The sequence below is a fragment of the Chenopodium album genome, chromosome 20, assembly GCF_948465745.1.
Source record: "Chenopodium album chromosome 20, dcCheAlbu1.1, whole genome shotgun sequence".
NCBI lineage: Eukaryota > Viridiplantae > Streptophyta > Magnoliopsida > Caryophyllales > Amaranthaceae > Chenopodium > Chenopodium album.
Genome location: NC_137853.1, coordinates 866,992 through 884,419, shown reverse-complemented (window position 1 = coordinate 884,419; position 17,428 = coordinate 866,992). Strand labels below are relative to the sequence as shown.

The window sequence follows — 17,428 nt, the reverse complement described above, 5'->3', positions numbered from 1 at the left end:
TCAAGCTTAATAAAGAAAGATCAAATAAAGAGAGATCATTAATGTATAATATACTAATATGATTGTGGTTATTAAGGTTTTGAATTAAAGTTGTAATTTGTGACATTGTTTCGCCTATGGGTGATTGATTATAAATAAACAGTTTCTCGATATTATTGTTTTTTGTAATTAAAAGTTTTTTAATATGATTGTGGTTATTATTTTATTGAGGTTTTGACTAAAGTTGTGTTTTGTTACATTTACATTGTTTCCCCAATGGATGATCGAAGGTTTTTTTACCTGTAGGCACCCTCCTCAAAGAACTATTTTCATTGTGGAAGAATACAAATTCTCAAATGCTAAATTTTTTCAGTCTAAAATAGCATACACTAGAGAAAACAACCATAAACAAATTCTCTCATGCATGGTCATGATTCAACAGCCAAACAATACAGGATAAAAATCTCAAATCCTAAATTGTTTCACCCTAAAAGAGCATACACTACAATGCCTAAATCAAATATTATAGCAGCATGAGGAGAGAGCTGCACAGTGCTTACTTGTTCCTTCGAACAAATAGCTCGTGATCAAGTGAGATGTGAAATTGCTACTTCTTTTGTCATGTCCAAGGAATGATTTTTAACATTACAAGTGTTTAGAGAAGGCCAACAAACCATATTTGTGGAAGGAAGGAGAGCGTAGCATCTTCACTTTGGCAACCCTGTTTCTGGATTAAGAAGAGCCTGACTTTCATCTGATAGCACAATAGGGCCTTGTCCAGGTCTTGTACATATAAAGTAACTAACATCTCCAGCATACTTCTGGTTGGAGTTGGAATCCTTGATTTCGGGAGGCGATTGCAGGGACTTCACATGTTCCATATTTTTAATCCCAGCATCTTGAAGAATAGACTTATCACCAAGAACATAGCTACAGAACACACAAATGAGGTAATTAGTGAAATTGATAAGCTATACCCGCCGCCCACCCAATTCCCACAAGAATAAAATGGCGGTTGATTTACAACATAGTCAATCTAGTTTGTATATTACCTATTAAGATCAGCATCGGCACCAGGGGGGAAGTAATAAAGCATCCGTTGCAAAAGCAGAGAAGCAGTCTTTCTGTCACGTGCAATTAGGACAGCATTTGGTCCTGCATCAAAAGTATATGCCACCTGCCAAATTTCTAGAGATTAAAACATCGTAGATAAAGACAAACCGATATGAATTTTCTTATCAAAACAGCTATCAATGAAATTATTACACAACAGCATCACAAGAAAATAAGAAATATGCAAATCGATCAGATCACTTAGTTCTAAGGCAGACAAACTATCAACTGAGCAGTTTAGCCTTTACGGGCAATCCTACATAGATATTCTAGAAACATCTTGACGCAAAAAAAGCCAAAGCCAAGCTAAGGTAAAGAGATAAAGGCTACAGGCCCTAGCTCTCTACATCAATTCTTAGCATTCCTAAGTGGCAACCAACAAGTCAATGCAGTTAAAATTACACAAACTAAACACATTCATCGGACTGCGTTAAATAACAGAGCTTAAATCTACAATTATATTTCAAGCATATTTCATGTATTTATAACCCAATTCCTATTGAATTCCATAGTGAAGAAACTAAAGATAGCAAGGGTAAAATTTTTGCAAGGCTTCTTTAGTGGCTCAATGATCCCAAAGATCACACAAACTACAATAATAGATAACATTCATGTGAGACATTTAGTTTTCTGATCACATTTGTGTGTAACTTTTATAATATAGAGAGGAGTAATGTCAAAGCTAAGGGTTGGATGCAGATATACAGTCAAAACTGACAAAATGGCTATTTAAGTTACAACCTACGAAGTAAAACATAAGATTATCCAGTTTGACATTTGTGAAGGCACAAAGACAATTTTCCAATTTCTATCTATCCTTTCAGATCAGCAACATAATATTTTCCTAAACTTGGCAGAACTTAGCTGAACATTGCTTAGCCAATGATAATGTATCAGTTGGAGGACAGTCAGGTCCCTCCATATCAGCTTTCCCCAAAAAACATTTGAAGAAGTTTGTTATCAGTGAAAAACAAGCATACCAAGAATTCTGTTTTGATGCTTACAAAAAAAAAAAAAAAAAAACTGTTTTAATTCATTCCCTGTTGCCACAGTTTCCATTTTTCTTACTACCTCCGTTTCATGTTTTTTACAACTTTGAGCATTATTTGTGAGATATAAAATATTGCAAAGTTGCAAAAAACGTGAAACGTGAAACGAAGGTAGTAATTATTATGAAGCTATTTACCCTTTTGACTTTTGTACCAAATTTCCATCCACTAGACTAATAACACATCTTCCATTATACTTAAAGTGTTCGAATTTGTTCACAGAAAAATAAGGAATCAGTGAATTGCCAAGACTATATGATAACAGCATAAAGTTTAGGTTTTAAAATTCCTCCGCATAATCCATATCAAGTGATTAAGTCTTCTTGGTATTCCAAGACAGAGACAACGCATAGCACATATTTTGTAATCCTTATGGATAATAAATGTAGTTATCCTCCAACATATATCAACAATTTCAGTTTTTAAACATCACAAAAATAAAATTTGAAAACTTGCACAAGTATGCCCAATTTCTAGTGCATATCCAATTTATCAGGTAGGTATATAAGAATGCGGCTTGAAGACAAACCTGAGGTGTTGTTTCAGCACGATTCCACTTCTCCACAATGCTAATAATCCTGAATTCAAATAATTTTGTGACAACATGTTCAGATTGATAAATAGTAAGCTTTACATACTACTAATTGAAAGGCCAAGCAACAGAGAACTTACTTATGAGATGTGTCATTCATGTAAAATATAGGAGGAGTTGTGTCCAGGCAGGTAGCATGAAATTGGTTGCTATCAGCACAAGCAAGACGAGCAAAAGAGGGAAAATCTTTATTTTTGATGGCTTCCTCCATCTGAATCATGCGCTTTGGTACTATTTCCTACAATAATTGTAGTACAAAGGTGTCAAATGACACATGAATACATATGATAATCAACCATAAAAAGTAACTAATTAGTGGTAAACAACAATCATTTCTAACGGTAGTGAGGAAGGAGAAAGGGGTAAACACGAAAATGAGAGACTTGGAAAGTATATCTTGACACTAGTGATAACACCACCAAACAGGGTGGTACCCACCATTGGCAGGGAAATATAAGACACTAAGAAATTTTGGATAACCTTTCCCCTAACTAAGAAAAATAAGCAGTTTACAAGCAACAGAAGCCTCAGCACCAGTAACTAGAGGATGAAGGGAGCTGAAGCATTTTGGTAGCATGGCAGACATCTAGATACTTCTATAACATTATTCATTCTGATGATGCAATGTTGTTAATTGAAAGCTTTATAACTTACTGTTAAAAAAGTTCATTGACCACTGAATTCTTGGATTTCTGGAATTTTCATCATTATATTATGGTTTCTTCTTATTGCCAACATTCTACTGTGTGCACTAGGAGAAGTAAGGTGATAATATGGGTGTTACTAGCATTTATTATCATCCATGTCCGTTCAGGAGGCCACAAAAGAGACTAGCAGCGATGAGGAGCCCACATACAGGATGGGGTCCATACGACGCCTGAGTGCTATGAGAATGATAGCACCTCAAGAAGAACCAGAAATCCGATACCTTTCGGCAATGCGAGTGATGGAGCCTGAGAAGAAGGCAACATCGAAGAAACAAGCTCGCACCAGAAAAACATTTCCCCGATTGCATGACATTTATATAATATAATGAATGTTTACCGTTCCCACGCAAATATGGTGAGTTGGTGACTGAAATGAAGAAGTCAAGTACCTGTGCCCTGTGCTTCAGCAGCAAGCTTGTCTCAACACTCTCACGCATTCCAGACGTACTGCTGGTCTCTTTTTGCCGAGAGCTTACCTATATTGTATATGTTCAGGTTTATTCCATAAAATGTGAGAGCAATAAACTAAAATATTGGAAAAGAAGAATTTGCATATATCAATATCAAAAGTTTCAACCCCAGTCAGAGAAGACTACATACAAGCAGCAGATATTAACAGAGAATGTAGGCTGATTATAAAATAACAGAGAAAAGCTGATTATAAAATAACCAAAATAATGTCCACAGATTCAATTAGAGAGAAATGGATCCAGAACAGTAGCTCTAATTAGCACTTTTCAGGAACAAGCATGATTATAGTAATGAACACTCAAAAAATACATACCACAGCAATCAAAATGACAAGATCATCCCAGTGCTTCTCATCGGAGACTTGAACTGCAAAACTGTCGCTTCCATCGTCATTCTACATGTAAAATCCACACCAACACTATTAAATCAAATGAAAGTAAAAAAAAATTCTCTTAAAAGAAGACAGAAGTAAACAATCCTCTAGTTTCAAAATGGTTTTCCAACTTACACTTCACGGCTGTCTCAATTTTTACTGCTGAAAAGGCCAAAGCTAATTAAAACTCATAGTCAGTTTGTAACTTAACAGTCCAGCCAAGTGTGACAAATAATATATAGTGACATAGCCCCTCCATTTTACAGTAAGATTTTACACTAGCATCTTTCTAATTGACAGTCTAGACACTCTAGAGATCCATTATCTGCTCAACTAAAGATAATTATTTCAGTGGTTCCCACTTTTCTTTCAAGTATGTAACTCAGACTTAGGTGCTCAAGTAACATAGATTTTGACTTATGGAAAAGATAGATAGGATAATAAAAGGAATAGTATAAACCTTCATTAAAAACATTTCTGTGTATTTCTAAAATATCCAAGCATGACATTTAAGGTAGGCTAGCAGAAAAGACAGAACTGATTAGAACAAGAGCTTACGTTTCCCATGATCCACTTGACAAAACCACCATGTAAACTGCGACAAGCACTGCCAGAACCTTGTCTGTAAAACATATAATTTCAAATCAACAATTTAAGCACTAATTAAAATATTTTGTTGCACATTCATAAAAAAAATACTCTGTAGAATATCATAGCTGTCTTAGATGTACATGCAATGTAGCACCTCATAAAAGATTTAATACCTTGCTATGGCAGAAAGCTGTGTTTGATCTTCCTTTAAATTCATTAGTTTTGCTAGAGAAAAAACTGCAAACATATACATAGCTGACATTTAGTACAATTAAATTCTTAGAAGTCTATTGATCTATTTAAATAAACACAATTACAAATTTCTAAAAGTAAGTAATAGCTGTGAGGGGAAACATTCAATAAACATGCATGGAAATGAGCTTAAGGTAGAATTGAATCAAATAATTCCTCCCTCCCTATCGTATCAAGATTATTTCTAAGAAACTTGCATAAATGTATCATATCTATCCTTCACTTTTAAACCTTCACGTGGTCATTACTTGGAGCCCTTAATAAAGGTAACCTTAAAAGGAATGAGAATTGGACAATTAAAGAGTGGGAAGGGGAGACTGAAAATGCAATAAGCCAATAAGTAATATCTGCCACCTTGCTCTAATACCCTTGCAACTAGCCTCTTTTCTAATTTTATGAATGGCAAATTGGGCTTTTTGTGCTAATCATATAGACATTGTTTCCAAACCCCATCCCAATCCCATAAAGCAAATATGGGAAAAGCCCACTCAATATGATTTGGACTCCCATTCCAAACCCCATATCTACTCACACAGACCCCTCCTTCCCCCCCTCCCCCCCTGTGATAAGGAAAGTTAACTTCACCAACAAAATCTACAAAAAAAACAGGCCAAACTAGAATTGTCACATACTCGTATCATTTATGACTGTAGGGAGCACAGAAGATGAACTCTAAACCAGACAGATTATCATAAAGTAGAAATGATCAAGAAACATCAGAAATTACCAAGGCAAGCCAAACCAGCAGCTGAAGAAGCGAGCCCAGCAGCGGTGGGGAAGTTATTGTATGAAGCAATATGCACATGTAAATTTTCCCAATCCTTCTTCGCTATTTTAATGCCTTTCTCCTCCTCTTCAACATCATTAGCACGTTTACGAATTTCTCTCAGACAATTTTGGAATCTATCACCAGCTAGGGAAATCTCCTACACTAACCCAAAAAGAAGACCAACACAACAAAAATTGAGCTTCTTTTTCTAAAATGAATGTAACTATTACATTAAATTATGCAACTTGCGATCAAAAAAATCAATCTCTATGCAATTACTATTTACCAAACATTATACACTCATATTTGCAACCCCATCAAATCATACAATTTTCAAATGATAATTTGAACTAAAAAAAAAAAAATTAAGGCATTAAAAAAACGGCTCTGATCACTCTAATACCTATCCTAATTCAAAAAATTTGGTACATTTGAAACAAATTAAAATTTCTGCAATCATTTGAATCATACAAATTTCAACTGCAAAACTAACCAACTATAAATATCACTATCAATTACTATTCAATCAACTAACAAATTTTCAAATGATTACACACATTAATTCCAAATAGCTCAAATTTACAACAAAAACTTGCCAATTAATACTCAAATCATACAGATTTCATATGCAACATTTGCCAGCTATCAATTTTTTGCAAGTTTCAATTTTTCTTCAACTAACACAAAAAATTGCAAAAAATTTACACACATTAGTACCAAAAAGCTCAAATTTCCAAACAATAACAATAAAAATCATAGCAATACCTTGCCATTGAGCCACATACGATCTTGACTAAATGCAGGAGAAACAGCAACAGTAGTAGTAGTGCAAAGATGATTAGGATCAAGAGTAACACTCAAACTATCATTAATCGGCAAAATTAGGGTTTCATCTCTCTTTCCCCAGTACTTAATCACTGCAATATTCGTCGGCGTTTGCGCCGTCACTAACCTCACCCAACTCTTCTCAGCCGCCATTGTTGAAGATCTCTGAGAAAATTAATCAATTTCTGAGAAAATTAATCGATCGATGAAATTGAGAAGAAGAAGAAGAAGAGAGAGAAAATGATGAGATCTCTGGTTTTTTGAGGAGAGAGAAAGTGAAGATTAGTGTGGTGAATTGACATGGTTTACTCGTTGTTTTCTACTCTGTATTTATAGTCTATGCTGCCCGACCTCGTGGAAAATGAGGACGTTGAGTTGGGAAAATGTGTATAAAAATGTACTCCAATTATTTTGATTTTTTTAGCAAGAAAATATGTGTATTTTTTTTTATGAAAATTGGAAGATTTGGTGCTTGGATCAACTCGTTTCCCTCGAGGGGTATATACTTACCTAAGATTGCATTTGATATGATGATATATTGATATATATGTAAGTATGTTTGATTTGTATTTAGCCAACCTAGATTGAATTTAATTAGGGTTATTTTGATATGATTTGATTTGATTTTTGTTTGGGGTGACTAGTAATTACTACAACTAGTCAAATACGATTGGCTTGTTACATAGACTAGATTGAGTAATCAAATAGTCAAATCGAGTAATTACATTTTTAAATTTTTTACTTAACGGTTTGTCTAACGTGTGTTCATGGACACATGTTAAGTTATAAAAAAAATGATTTTAATAGCCTAAAAGACGATCTATGAGTTACTCTTTATTTTGTACAATTGTTATTTAGGAATGAAGGAATTAAATCCTTATATTATTGATAGTCTTTTTAAACACAACATAGGCTTTAGTTAGGTATTTTTATTTTTTTTTTAAACAAGGAGAAACTAGTTACAAAAATTAAAGGACGATAAACTATGAATGGGCCCTATGAACTCTTTATCGATAAACCTTGTGGATGATACACCATAGGTAGGAATTTATCAGAGATAATATCGGAAAATATATGTGTGATATATTTTCCATATGGATCTTATCAGGAGAATAAATATTTAGGTTTATTATATGTTAAGATATTATTTAAGTATATCTTTTAGGAAGATTGTTTCCTATCTTATGTTCTTAGGTTTTGTATAAATACTCTACCTATGAATAATAATCAAGTCATTCTATTCTCTCTTCTCCTTAATTTGTCAGAATTGCTAAGGAGTCTTATTAGATCAACAATTCATTTGTGACTTATGTCCGGCTCTTCAACGCAACATAGTTTTCAATACTTAGGGCATGTTCTCATTGACTGAACTCGGCTGAACTGAACTTATTAGAGCTGAACTGAACTGAATATTTTATAAGAGAAGGAAATTATGAGCTGAACTGAACTGAATATTTTATAAGAGAAGGAAATTATGAGCTGAACTGAACTTATTAGAGCTGAACTGAACTGAAAATAAACGTATTAGAACAGGCCCTTAATCTTCTTCTTGTTGATTTGTAGACTTTTGTCATGAGATCTTATTGTTGATGTAACACCTTATTTGCTCGAGTTGGGTAATATTTTGTACATGATTTGCATCCCCAATTTATTTGCCTAATGTCATGTAACTCATGTTCATCGAGGTGATGACTCCAAATAAGCATTATTTTCACAACAAATTAGATTAAAAAATGTCATTAACGACTATATCATCATACTCCGTATAATGTTGGCCTCAAATAATATTGATTTGCTTGCCGTATTATATAGTACTAATCACTTATTAAAATAAATCAAATAAATATTAGTACCAACCAGGCATGTGAACACAACTAATCAAGGTGGATTTTATAGGATCTGGCAAACTCAGCATCTGACAAAAAGACTAATTAAAAAACCAATTACTTTCAGAAAAAGAGTATTCTATGAAGATGTAGGGATTATATTCAACTTGCAGCAAAAATCATGCCTTATTGTAATGTTGAATTACTATAATCAACCCCAATTAAAATAGAAGGGGAAATTCAAGAAAAAAAAAAAAAAGCAATCAATGAATAAATACATCTATATGTAGCAAAGTGCTTTTATTAAACTATGTGTAGGGAAAAAATTAAGCCCATATTGCCAAGAGGGCCATGATTCCGGCACCAAGAAGCAAGGTTACATTCGCGCCAAAGAAGAGTCTAGTGTTGGTCTGCACCTTTGAGTTCATGAAATCTTGAGCTAGAAGATCAACAAGAGCCATGTAAATCAATATTCCACCAGCGACTGAGTTTAGCAATCCCTGCACGACTAAAGCTGTTGGACTGCTATCATCGTAAACATTTGTAATTCCGATACCAATTGCTACTCCCACAGGGGTTGTGAGGGAGAAAAATAAAGCCATGCACAATGTAGATCCAGATTTGAAAGCTGCCTGCAAACCATAGAAGGTATGTGGTCTTTGGATTAGCTTCTTGCCAGGGTTACTAAGTTTGTTTTGACAGGATAAGCAAATAACAAAGGACAGTAACACTTAAATTTACAGAATATCCTTTTTTTTAAGTGTTTACAGTATGACAGTAATGAAAAAATCCAAGACTTTACAAATGTTTTATACAAATAGATTAGCTCATTTAGGTTTGGTAGATTCTGTTTAACAAAAAATATAATGGAAGGAGATTCCCTCTAAAAGCAAACAACAGATATAATACGAGTATGAGTACAAGATGCATACTTTAATTTTGAGAGGCTATTCCTACATTCAGAGAAAGTGATTTTATGTTATTGTTGTGGAATCTGATTCTAGGCATGCATTAGCTCGGATGAAAGGCACCGAGGCTTGCTAAATGCTAATAGAGCACACGATTCTCCAATACAGATTGAAAGGCTAGCAAGTCGATTGTTACAAATTACAGCACAGAGCACTAGTCCTTCATGCTCATCAAACCAGCAGACAAACTCAGAGGCAGAGAGGTCATTTCTGACAATTAAACCTATTAAAAATTCTTTTAGCAATAGCTCAACTTTTTGATAACCATCATGTAAGGATATTTGTGTCACAACTTTTCTTCAGGGATCATTTAATTGTCACAAATTTGATTTCCGATTTCTAACATGACAGTTCAGCCTATCCAACTGTTGTCTGAAGGAACAAAAATTTAGAGACGAAGAAATTGTAAACTTCTTCATACCTGTGCAATGCATCCACCAAGTCCAATGCCTTCGAAAAACTGATGGAAACACAATGCTACGATGAGAGGCTTGATCGTGTCAAGGCTCTGAGATGTACCTAGTGATATGCCAATGATGATTGAGTGAACTACAATTCCCATCTCCAGTACCTGAATATATATCAGCAACAAGAATACGTATCATCTTCATTGAAGCTACTCAAGAACTCGATAATACAGAGAAGTTTAGCTAGTTTCCCTCCCCGAAACGTACATAACAAAGCACCATCAGACATTAGGCATCAGTGTATCACATCATTAAATGTGCTCTATAAGACAAAACTTATTTGCTAATTTATCTTCAATATTTGGTCATATGCAAGAAACTGTCTGAAAAATTACATTTGATTAACTGCAGGGCATTAATGAAGTAAAATTCTGTCAAATTATGAGTAATATTACCAAGAAATTGTACTTAATGTAATTTTCTTGACAAATTGGTTTGTCATTTGGGGACCATAAAGCACCAAGGTTACCCCCCCCTTCCACTTTAGGCCTTATCCCTCCCTGCTGAAAACCATGGTCCACTCTAACCTATTCGAGTATTATGCGATATATACAGATGATGCAGACGAAATTTGACCTGATCTTATCGCACAATTGCAAAAACAACTTGACAGCTGCTAGTTAAAGGCTAAAAGCTACCAACTTTATCAATTGTACTAAATACAAAGCACATCATAGCATTATAAGTACTAATATAGTAATATCCTAGCTAGATTGAAAATCAATGGAACAGTTGAAAAAGTTACCTGTGAAGTAATCTTATATTTGATACGATCAAAGTCAGTCAAACCATCCAAGTTAGCTTCCAATGGACCAGGACCATGAGCATGACCATGTGTAGCATGAGTGTGAAGATGAACATGACCAGCATGCTCCTCACTAGTCTCCTCCACACCAACCCCAGCAGCCGAACCCGAATGCTCACCGAAGTGGGCCCTACGATAATGCCCCGTGGCGATAGCATCAATCATCAATGAACCAAGCGCCCCAACCATAGCCGCAAGGCCAGTGAAGGGGAACTTACCCCAAGGGGTGTCCTTAAGGGTCGGACTGTTAAGGTCTTCAAAGGCATCAGGTAATATATGAATAAAACCCGTGGACAAAATTACCCCTGCCGCGAATGACTTGATCAAGAAGAACAATTTACTCTCCGGGTGTAAAATGGGAAAATTCTTCCCTACTATAGGAAATGTAACACCTATAGCACTTGCTATTAAAATGGATAAAATCGCCGCGATTTTATACTTTAATAAGATGTCTATACCAAGGTTTTGTGTTACATGCTCACAATTACATGTAGTGTTTTCTAAAGAAGAAGTAAGAAATTGATTAAATGGAAAGGAAATATAGCAGCATAATGCTTCAGACAACATGTTTTTCTATTGTATTTGGTGGTTAAGGTGGAGTAAACGAGGAATCCTAAATTTAGATTTGAAATGGGTCTGAAATCAGCCAAAATATAGGAAATAGTGTGCACAGGATGTCGTCATTATTGTACTACATAATTCCAAAACCATCATTTCCAGAGATGATCAATTGGGCCCTATATAATTACTAGTTAGAGTAATATTGATAATCTAATCTTAATTTCTAATGCATTATTTTCAACTAGTGAAAATGATAATATTATTATTATAATTTATTAGCCGTCACATATTAATCTATGCTTGTACGTATGTATTCTGAATTTGAAAGTTGATTGACTTATAAAGGACGTAACTATGAAGTAGTGGATGTATAATGAATATAAAATTTTTAATACCAAAAAGATTGAGATCAGAGTGGTGTTTTTTCTATCACTTAAGGTATCCAATAGCCCAAAAATCAATTATTGAAAGAGTAATAACCCCAAATAACATGATTGTGAAAATAATTTAAAAGGTGTTTGATTTTAAATATTCAAGAAAATGCTTTTTACCAGAATCAATTTTATTAAAGTGAGAGTGGACAAGAAAACTTTCTGGATTGTGAAAAGGAGAGGATTGAAATTGAAATTCAATTAAACAAGCAAAACACTAATTAAGATTAAGATATCCAATAAAAATATCAATAATTGAACAAAAACAAAAATCAAACAGATATTAATCTATCAGAAAAACATGAAGAGAAAGTAAGAACAATTTACCTAAATCCAAACGACAGAATTAATCTTGATGCTAAATAAGAAGAAACCTTGAATATTAAAATGAATGTGGATTAAAAAAGACTAGCAAATGCAAACATATTAATGGGGGTTTATTTTGTAGAGTAGATTAGAATTGGAAAAGGCTAGATTATTTCATCTACTCAGTATGTGATTTTGGCAATTTGGCCCCAAATACATGAACTTGGTACAATTTTGGATTCATCTATTTTTAAGATTTTCTCTCTCCAAAGTCAACGATTTAGGCTCATAGATCATGAATCGTGATGACCCATTGACCCGTATACTATTGCAGTATTAACAATTGAATTTGCGGTGCCATCAAATACATTGGGTGTGGTTTATGCATGGTTTATAAATTACTCCGTACTTACTACTCATCAAGTTGTCATATTAAAAATCGGCCAAAATTGGTCATAACCGAACTTAATTTTAAGTATCCATAAAAGAGGAAGCCCCAGTTTATCATTACGATAAACAAAATTATTTATTTAGCGACATTTGTGTTAATAAATCAACAAACATAATATTTTTTAAATAAATCAACATTTGTGGGACACACATTTATTAAAAAGTTGTTGATTTATTTGCGAAAATGTCATTAGTTAAGTTTTTTTTTTTTGAACTTGTTTTTTTCTCTTGCGAAAATTAGAATGGTATACTACATATATGAAAACCAAAATTCTAATAAAGTATTACTCTGTATTAATTAATTGTACATTTCAATGAAATCAAAGAATTTTTTTGCATAATCTAGGAGAATATAATCTAGCTAGGATGAATCCATTTTATTCCCCATAATTTAAATGGGTGGGGACTCGAGAGAGGCTAACTTTACAATTTACAAACTTAAGGAATTGGCAAACCAAAGTGTGTCATCCTTGTGTTGATAGTACTGCTGTTGCTACTACTGGCGAAATTTGTTAATCTCTCACTAGTCGAGCCTCTACGCCACGAACACGAAGATAGCCTAAAGGACTCGTGGGCTAGGGGCAATGGCCTCTCTGGTAGCTTTGGTATGTCTATGTCCCCTTCCAACATCTTAAGGGCTTGTGCTATGGTAGGCCTAAACGCGACCATAACATGAGCACAAAGTAGACCAACACGTACATATCTATCCATTATGCCCTTTGGGCCTTCATTCCTTATGGATTCGTCGAAAGTAGCCTCAACATTTTGGGACTTAACCAAACTCCAAACCAAATCTGTGATTAGTGGTGTTGAGGTGTTTGATGTATCTAAGACCTTTTTACCCGTCATTGTCTCTAAAATCACAATTCCAAAGCTATAAACATCACTCTTTTCGGTCAATTGCCCATATAAAGCATACTCCGGGGGTAAATATCCATATGTGCCCGCGACCCTAGTGGTAAGATGAGATTGCCCTTCAACACTCTGCTTAGCCAACCCAAAATCAGCCACCCTTGCCCTCATCTCCGAGTCTAGAAGTATATTGGTAGTCTTGATGTCACGGTGATAAACCGCCGGCTTCACACCATAGTGCAAGTATGCAAGTCCCCTAGCAACATCAAGGATTATGTTCTTCCTTTGAGGCCATGTTAACTTCTTTTGATGGTCAAACAAATGATCACTAAGGCTACCATTTGGCATGTAGTCATACACAAGGTACCGCCTTTTCCCCTTTAAATTATCACTTGCTACACAACATCCTCTTAGAGGTAAAAGATTTCGATGCCTAATTTTGCTTATAATATCAACCTCATTGCAAAACTCTTCATCCCTCATGGAATCCAAATCATCCGTGATTTGTTTCACCGCGATTGTAGACCCACTTGCAAACGTCCCCTTGTAAACAACCCCATAACCGCCTTGACCAATGAAATTTTTTCGTGAAAATCCATCTGTAGCGCGTTCTAACTCTGTTACATGATACCATATCGTACCTACATTAGGTGAAACTTGACCCCTAACACTAGTAACAAACTTATCATGTACCGCGCTTTCTTTTCTCCTTTTATCCCAAACTCTACACAAACATATCAATCCTATAACCATCAAAACACCAACTAAACCCCCCAAAAACCCGAAAACAAACCTATATATAATGTTTTTATTGAGTTGCCCTGAAGATTGACCGACTATATTGTAATGCCCTGGAGCCAAGGGAAGGCCTAGGATACAATTTGCTGACCCAAAATCTGCTGGTCCAAGCTGATTAACAATCCCAGCAGCATAAAATATGGTGAAGTAAAAGCACTTAGTTGAGTTTGGTGCTAAACTTACCAATTGAGCATTCATCTTCATACCAGCATCAAAGCAAGAGTTACATTGTGTTAATCTCCTCATATCACCCTGGCAAGACGTGTTCAACTCTGTTGTAAGGCCGGCTTTCTGATTCCACTCGTCGATAGTCCTTATCCCAGCACAATCTGATGGGTGGTTTAGCAGCAATTCATTTGAGTTGTTCAAGCATGTGGAGACTAATGAGGCATTCATCCTCGAAATCGTGGCTAGTTTGGAATGAAAGACATATAGGCAAGAGGAGGCTAATTCAGGAGTTGGTAGATAAAAATTTGAGGAGGCTTTAAGGTATGTGGCTAATCCCATGCCTAATAAGCTCCTAAGTGTTTGGCAACAAGATCTTGATTCGGCGTTTTCGCCGCATTCTTGGGTGTCCCATGGGAATGTATTGACATAAGTGAAGTCTATTGGACATGATACATTGTTGTTGCTTGAATTTGCTAAGGAGAAGAAGAAGATAAAGAGAAGAGATGAAAAACACAGCAAAAAGTTTGACATTTTTCCTTAGTTTAACTTTCCTTGCTACTTAGGCAAATGTTTTGTTAAGTAGCAAATTTAAAGAGTTATGATGTTTTTGTAAAGTAGTTGTTCGATCAAAAGCAGGAGTATCAAATTAGGTAGGCTGAATAAAGTTGAAGTCAAACATCAAAATTTGTGAGCTTACTGGACTAATATAGTAGTAGTATACCAATTGCCCACATGTAGTTAAGTTAGATTATTATATGTAGTAGTAATAAGCACTTTTTTTTAACAACTTTTGTCAAAAAATATTCTGTAGTTTCATATCTAACTAAAATATTGTGAATGGGTGGAAAATATATACTCCATACTTTCTATGAAGTATTATTTTTGTTATAGTGTCAAGTTTATGTCAATAGCATATACATCATTAAAAGTGATACAGAGTTTTCAAATAACTTTTTCTGCGTATATTATGATAAAAAAAATGTCAATCATTGTTTATAGTGTTAAAAAAAACGAGTTTAATTAAAAGCTAAGGTGGAATAATTGATAAAGTATGGTTTAGAATAAATCAATAAAACTATAAGATGATGTTCTAACCTGGCTCTGATACCATTTTGTAACACCCCCGATTTATTAGCTAATAGTAAACAATAAATAAAGGAAAAATAAACAACCTTTGAATAATACTGCAGAAGCATGACCTAAATCGGAGGTATTACTGCCACACTCGACAACCTGTCAAGTGTTAAGGCTTACAAAATCCCAATAATTACAACCCAATAAATCTAAGTGAGCTATTTGTACAACTTTATAAACTCGTTATAACAAACTAATCGAAACACTTGAGCTCCTTTAGCTACGATCACTTGATCAACCTGTTTAAACAATCTTTTCTGCTCACCATTAAGGACAAATTCCAAAATAGATCGTCGCAGGGCCACCATAAGAAAAAGACATGGCCGCAAACACAAGTAGCACAACAAAATAGCACACACACGTCAGCAAAAAACTGAGTAATCACCACATATCAGAATACAGAGTATAGCAAAATAATCAACATTACTAGCTCAATTAAACAATGTAGTTCAAACTACATTACACATTGTACTCTGAGAAAAGTAACCATTGATCAACTCAACCTCGAATAATAATACGAACCTTTACACAATCATCAACTCATATAACCCATAAGTGTGCCATGCTCATAGTTCTATACCTAGCCTTGGACATGGGTAATTCGAATAAAACCAACAAGTATAAAAACTTGAATACTCTCAATAACCAGAAAAATACCTTGAACCAGACCACATGCATACGGGTCAATTCCCACTGTAGGGGACCATAGAAAAAAAATAATTAATAAAGATTGTACCCCATTCTTAACTCATGATCATTATCTCCTTACCAACATGTCAAGGACTAAGGTCTATAACGCCGAGCCTCAAACCAAGAATAAAATATAATAATTCTCAACCTTTTGATCTCATACTTGATCAAATAATCTTTCACATGATAATAAATAATATCTCAATATTGGCACAAGTTCCCAATTCATATGACGACATATTCGGTTCATAAAATATCTCAACTCTTATATGGCTAATACTAGTACCCAAAATAAATTAATTAATTTTCAATTCAAAATAATACTCTGCAATAACAACCCTAAAACCTTGAAACAATACTCCCTATAGAAACAACATTAAAAACCCTAGAAAAATAACACAATCAATCAATATCACAAAATAATACGGCAATTAGAATCATTTTATACCACACACTAATCATGTATATATATATTATGATCATATATAATTCACAAATTATAAAATATACACATAACAATACGAAGTACAATTAATACTAACAATTTATAATCAAACAATAAAAAAAATTAATTACGGCAATGTGATTACCTTTCTTATTGATACCCACACATAGGGACATATTAATAGCCGAAAAAAAGAGAACTTACAACTCCAAAATTCAAGGGGCAAGCACTGACGACAAACATTGTGGATATCAATGATGATCAAATTAATATAAATTAAATCATATGATAAGGGTACTGACAAAAATGCATAATATGGCTAGCAAAATATCAAGTGATGAATTGGATTTGATGGTGAGGAAAAATGCGTAGGAATAGAGAAAAGGAACAAAGAAAAAGAAAAGAAAGTTAGGAGAGTTTAATAAAAGCTGCGAGTTTCACCCAATATATTTAGGGTTTAAATTAGTTAATATAGATTAGATAAGAATCCTATCTATATACTATACTAAAAGACAAGCGCCTCAATGTGAGACTGACAAATGTCTCATTATGATTTGCTGTCTTTTATTAATTTTTAGAATAGTATCATAAAATATGTTAGTATATGTAAAATAATAATAGCTACATAGGAATAAAAAATCTTAGTGTATTTAATATCAAAATAACATATGTATGTATGGTAATTCATATTCTCCCTAGAATATTATGTTTATAATGAAAGAAGATAATTTGGTAAATATTAACAAGCCTATCAAAGTCATTATATACATTGTAAACTACGTATGGAAAACTATAAAGTAGGCCTA

The 17,428-nt window shown here is 34.2% G+C and overlaps 2 protein-coding genes and 1 pseudogene across 2 annotated transcripts; all 3 read right to left on the bottom strand.

The window, feature by feature from the left end:
• Nucleotides 1-386: 386 nt before the first annotated feature.
• On the bottom strand, nt 387-7,069 carry LOC145597453 (diphosphomevalonate decarboxylase MVD2, peroxisomal-like). The gene is made up of 10 exons (XM_081653628.1): nt 6,662-7,069; nt 5,855-6,053; nt 5,049-5,112; nt 4,843-4,906; nt 4,225-4,305; nt 3,830-3,916; nt 2,814-2,971; nt 2,671-2,719; nt 1,032-1,156; nt 387-909 (listed from the first exon to the last, which is right to left on the bottom strand). The coding sequence occupies exons 1-10, from the start codon at nt 6,872-6,874 to the stop codon at nt 687-689; spliced, it is 1,263 nt and encodes a 420-aa protein (XP_081509754.1). The 5' UTR covers nt 6,875-7,069; the 3' UTR covers nt 387-686.
• Nucleotides 7,070-8,688: 1,619 nt separating this feature from the next.
• On the bottom strand, nt 8,689-11,741 carry LOC145598141 (zinc transporter 1-like). The gene is made up of 3 exons (XM_081654451.1): nt 10,728-11,741; nt 9,937-10,086; nt 8,689-9,179 (listed from the first exon to the last, which is right to left on the bottom strand). Exons 1-3 carry the CDS (start codon nt 11,352-11,354, stop codon nt 8,874-8,876), a joined length of 1,083 nt encoding a protein of 360 aa, XP_081510577.1. The 5' UTR covers nt 11,355-11,741; the 3' UTR covers nt 8,689-8,873.
• Nucleotides 11,742-12,973: 1,232 nt separating this feature from the next.
• LOC145599079 (putative receptor-like protein kinase At1g11050 pseudogene) lies at nt 12,974-14,884 on the bottom strand (annotated as a pseudogene).
• Nucleotides 14,885-17,428: the final 2,544 nt, after the last annotated feature.

Excerpts from the sequence above, each read along its gene's own strand:
- LOC145598141 (XM_081654451.1), bottom strand. The coding sequence starts at position 11,354 with ATGTTGTCTGAAGCATTATGCTGCTATATTTCCTTTCCATTTAATCAA. Across the intron at positions 10,087-10,727 it reads AATATAAGATTACTTCACAG|GTACTGGAGATGGGAATTGT; the intron begins GTAACTTTTTCA and ends ATATATATTCAG. Across the intron at positions 9,180-9,936 it reads TTGGTGGATGCATTGCACAG|GCAGCTTTCAAATCTGGATC; the intron begins GTATGAAGAAGT and ends TATGGTTTGCAG.
- LOC145597453 (XM_081653628.1), bottom strand. The coding sequence starts at position 6,874 with ATGGCGGCTGAGAAGAGTTGGGTGAGGTTAGTGACGGCGCAAACGCCG. Across the intron at positions 3,917-4,224 it reads TTGTCATTTTGATTGCTGTG|GTAAGCTCTCGGCAAAAAGA; the intron begins GTATGTATTTTT and ends TATACAATATAG. Across the intron at positions 910-1,031 it reads GCCGATGCTGATCTTAATAG|CTATGTTCTTGGTGATAAGT; the intron begins GTAATATACAAA and ends TGTGTTCTGTAG.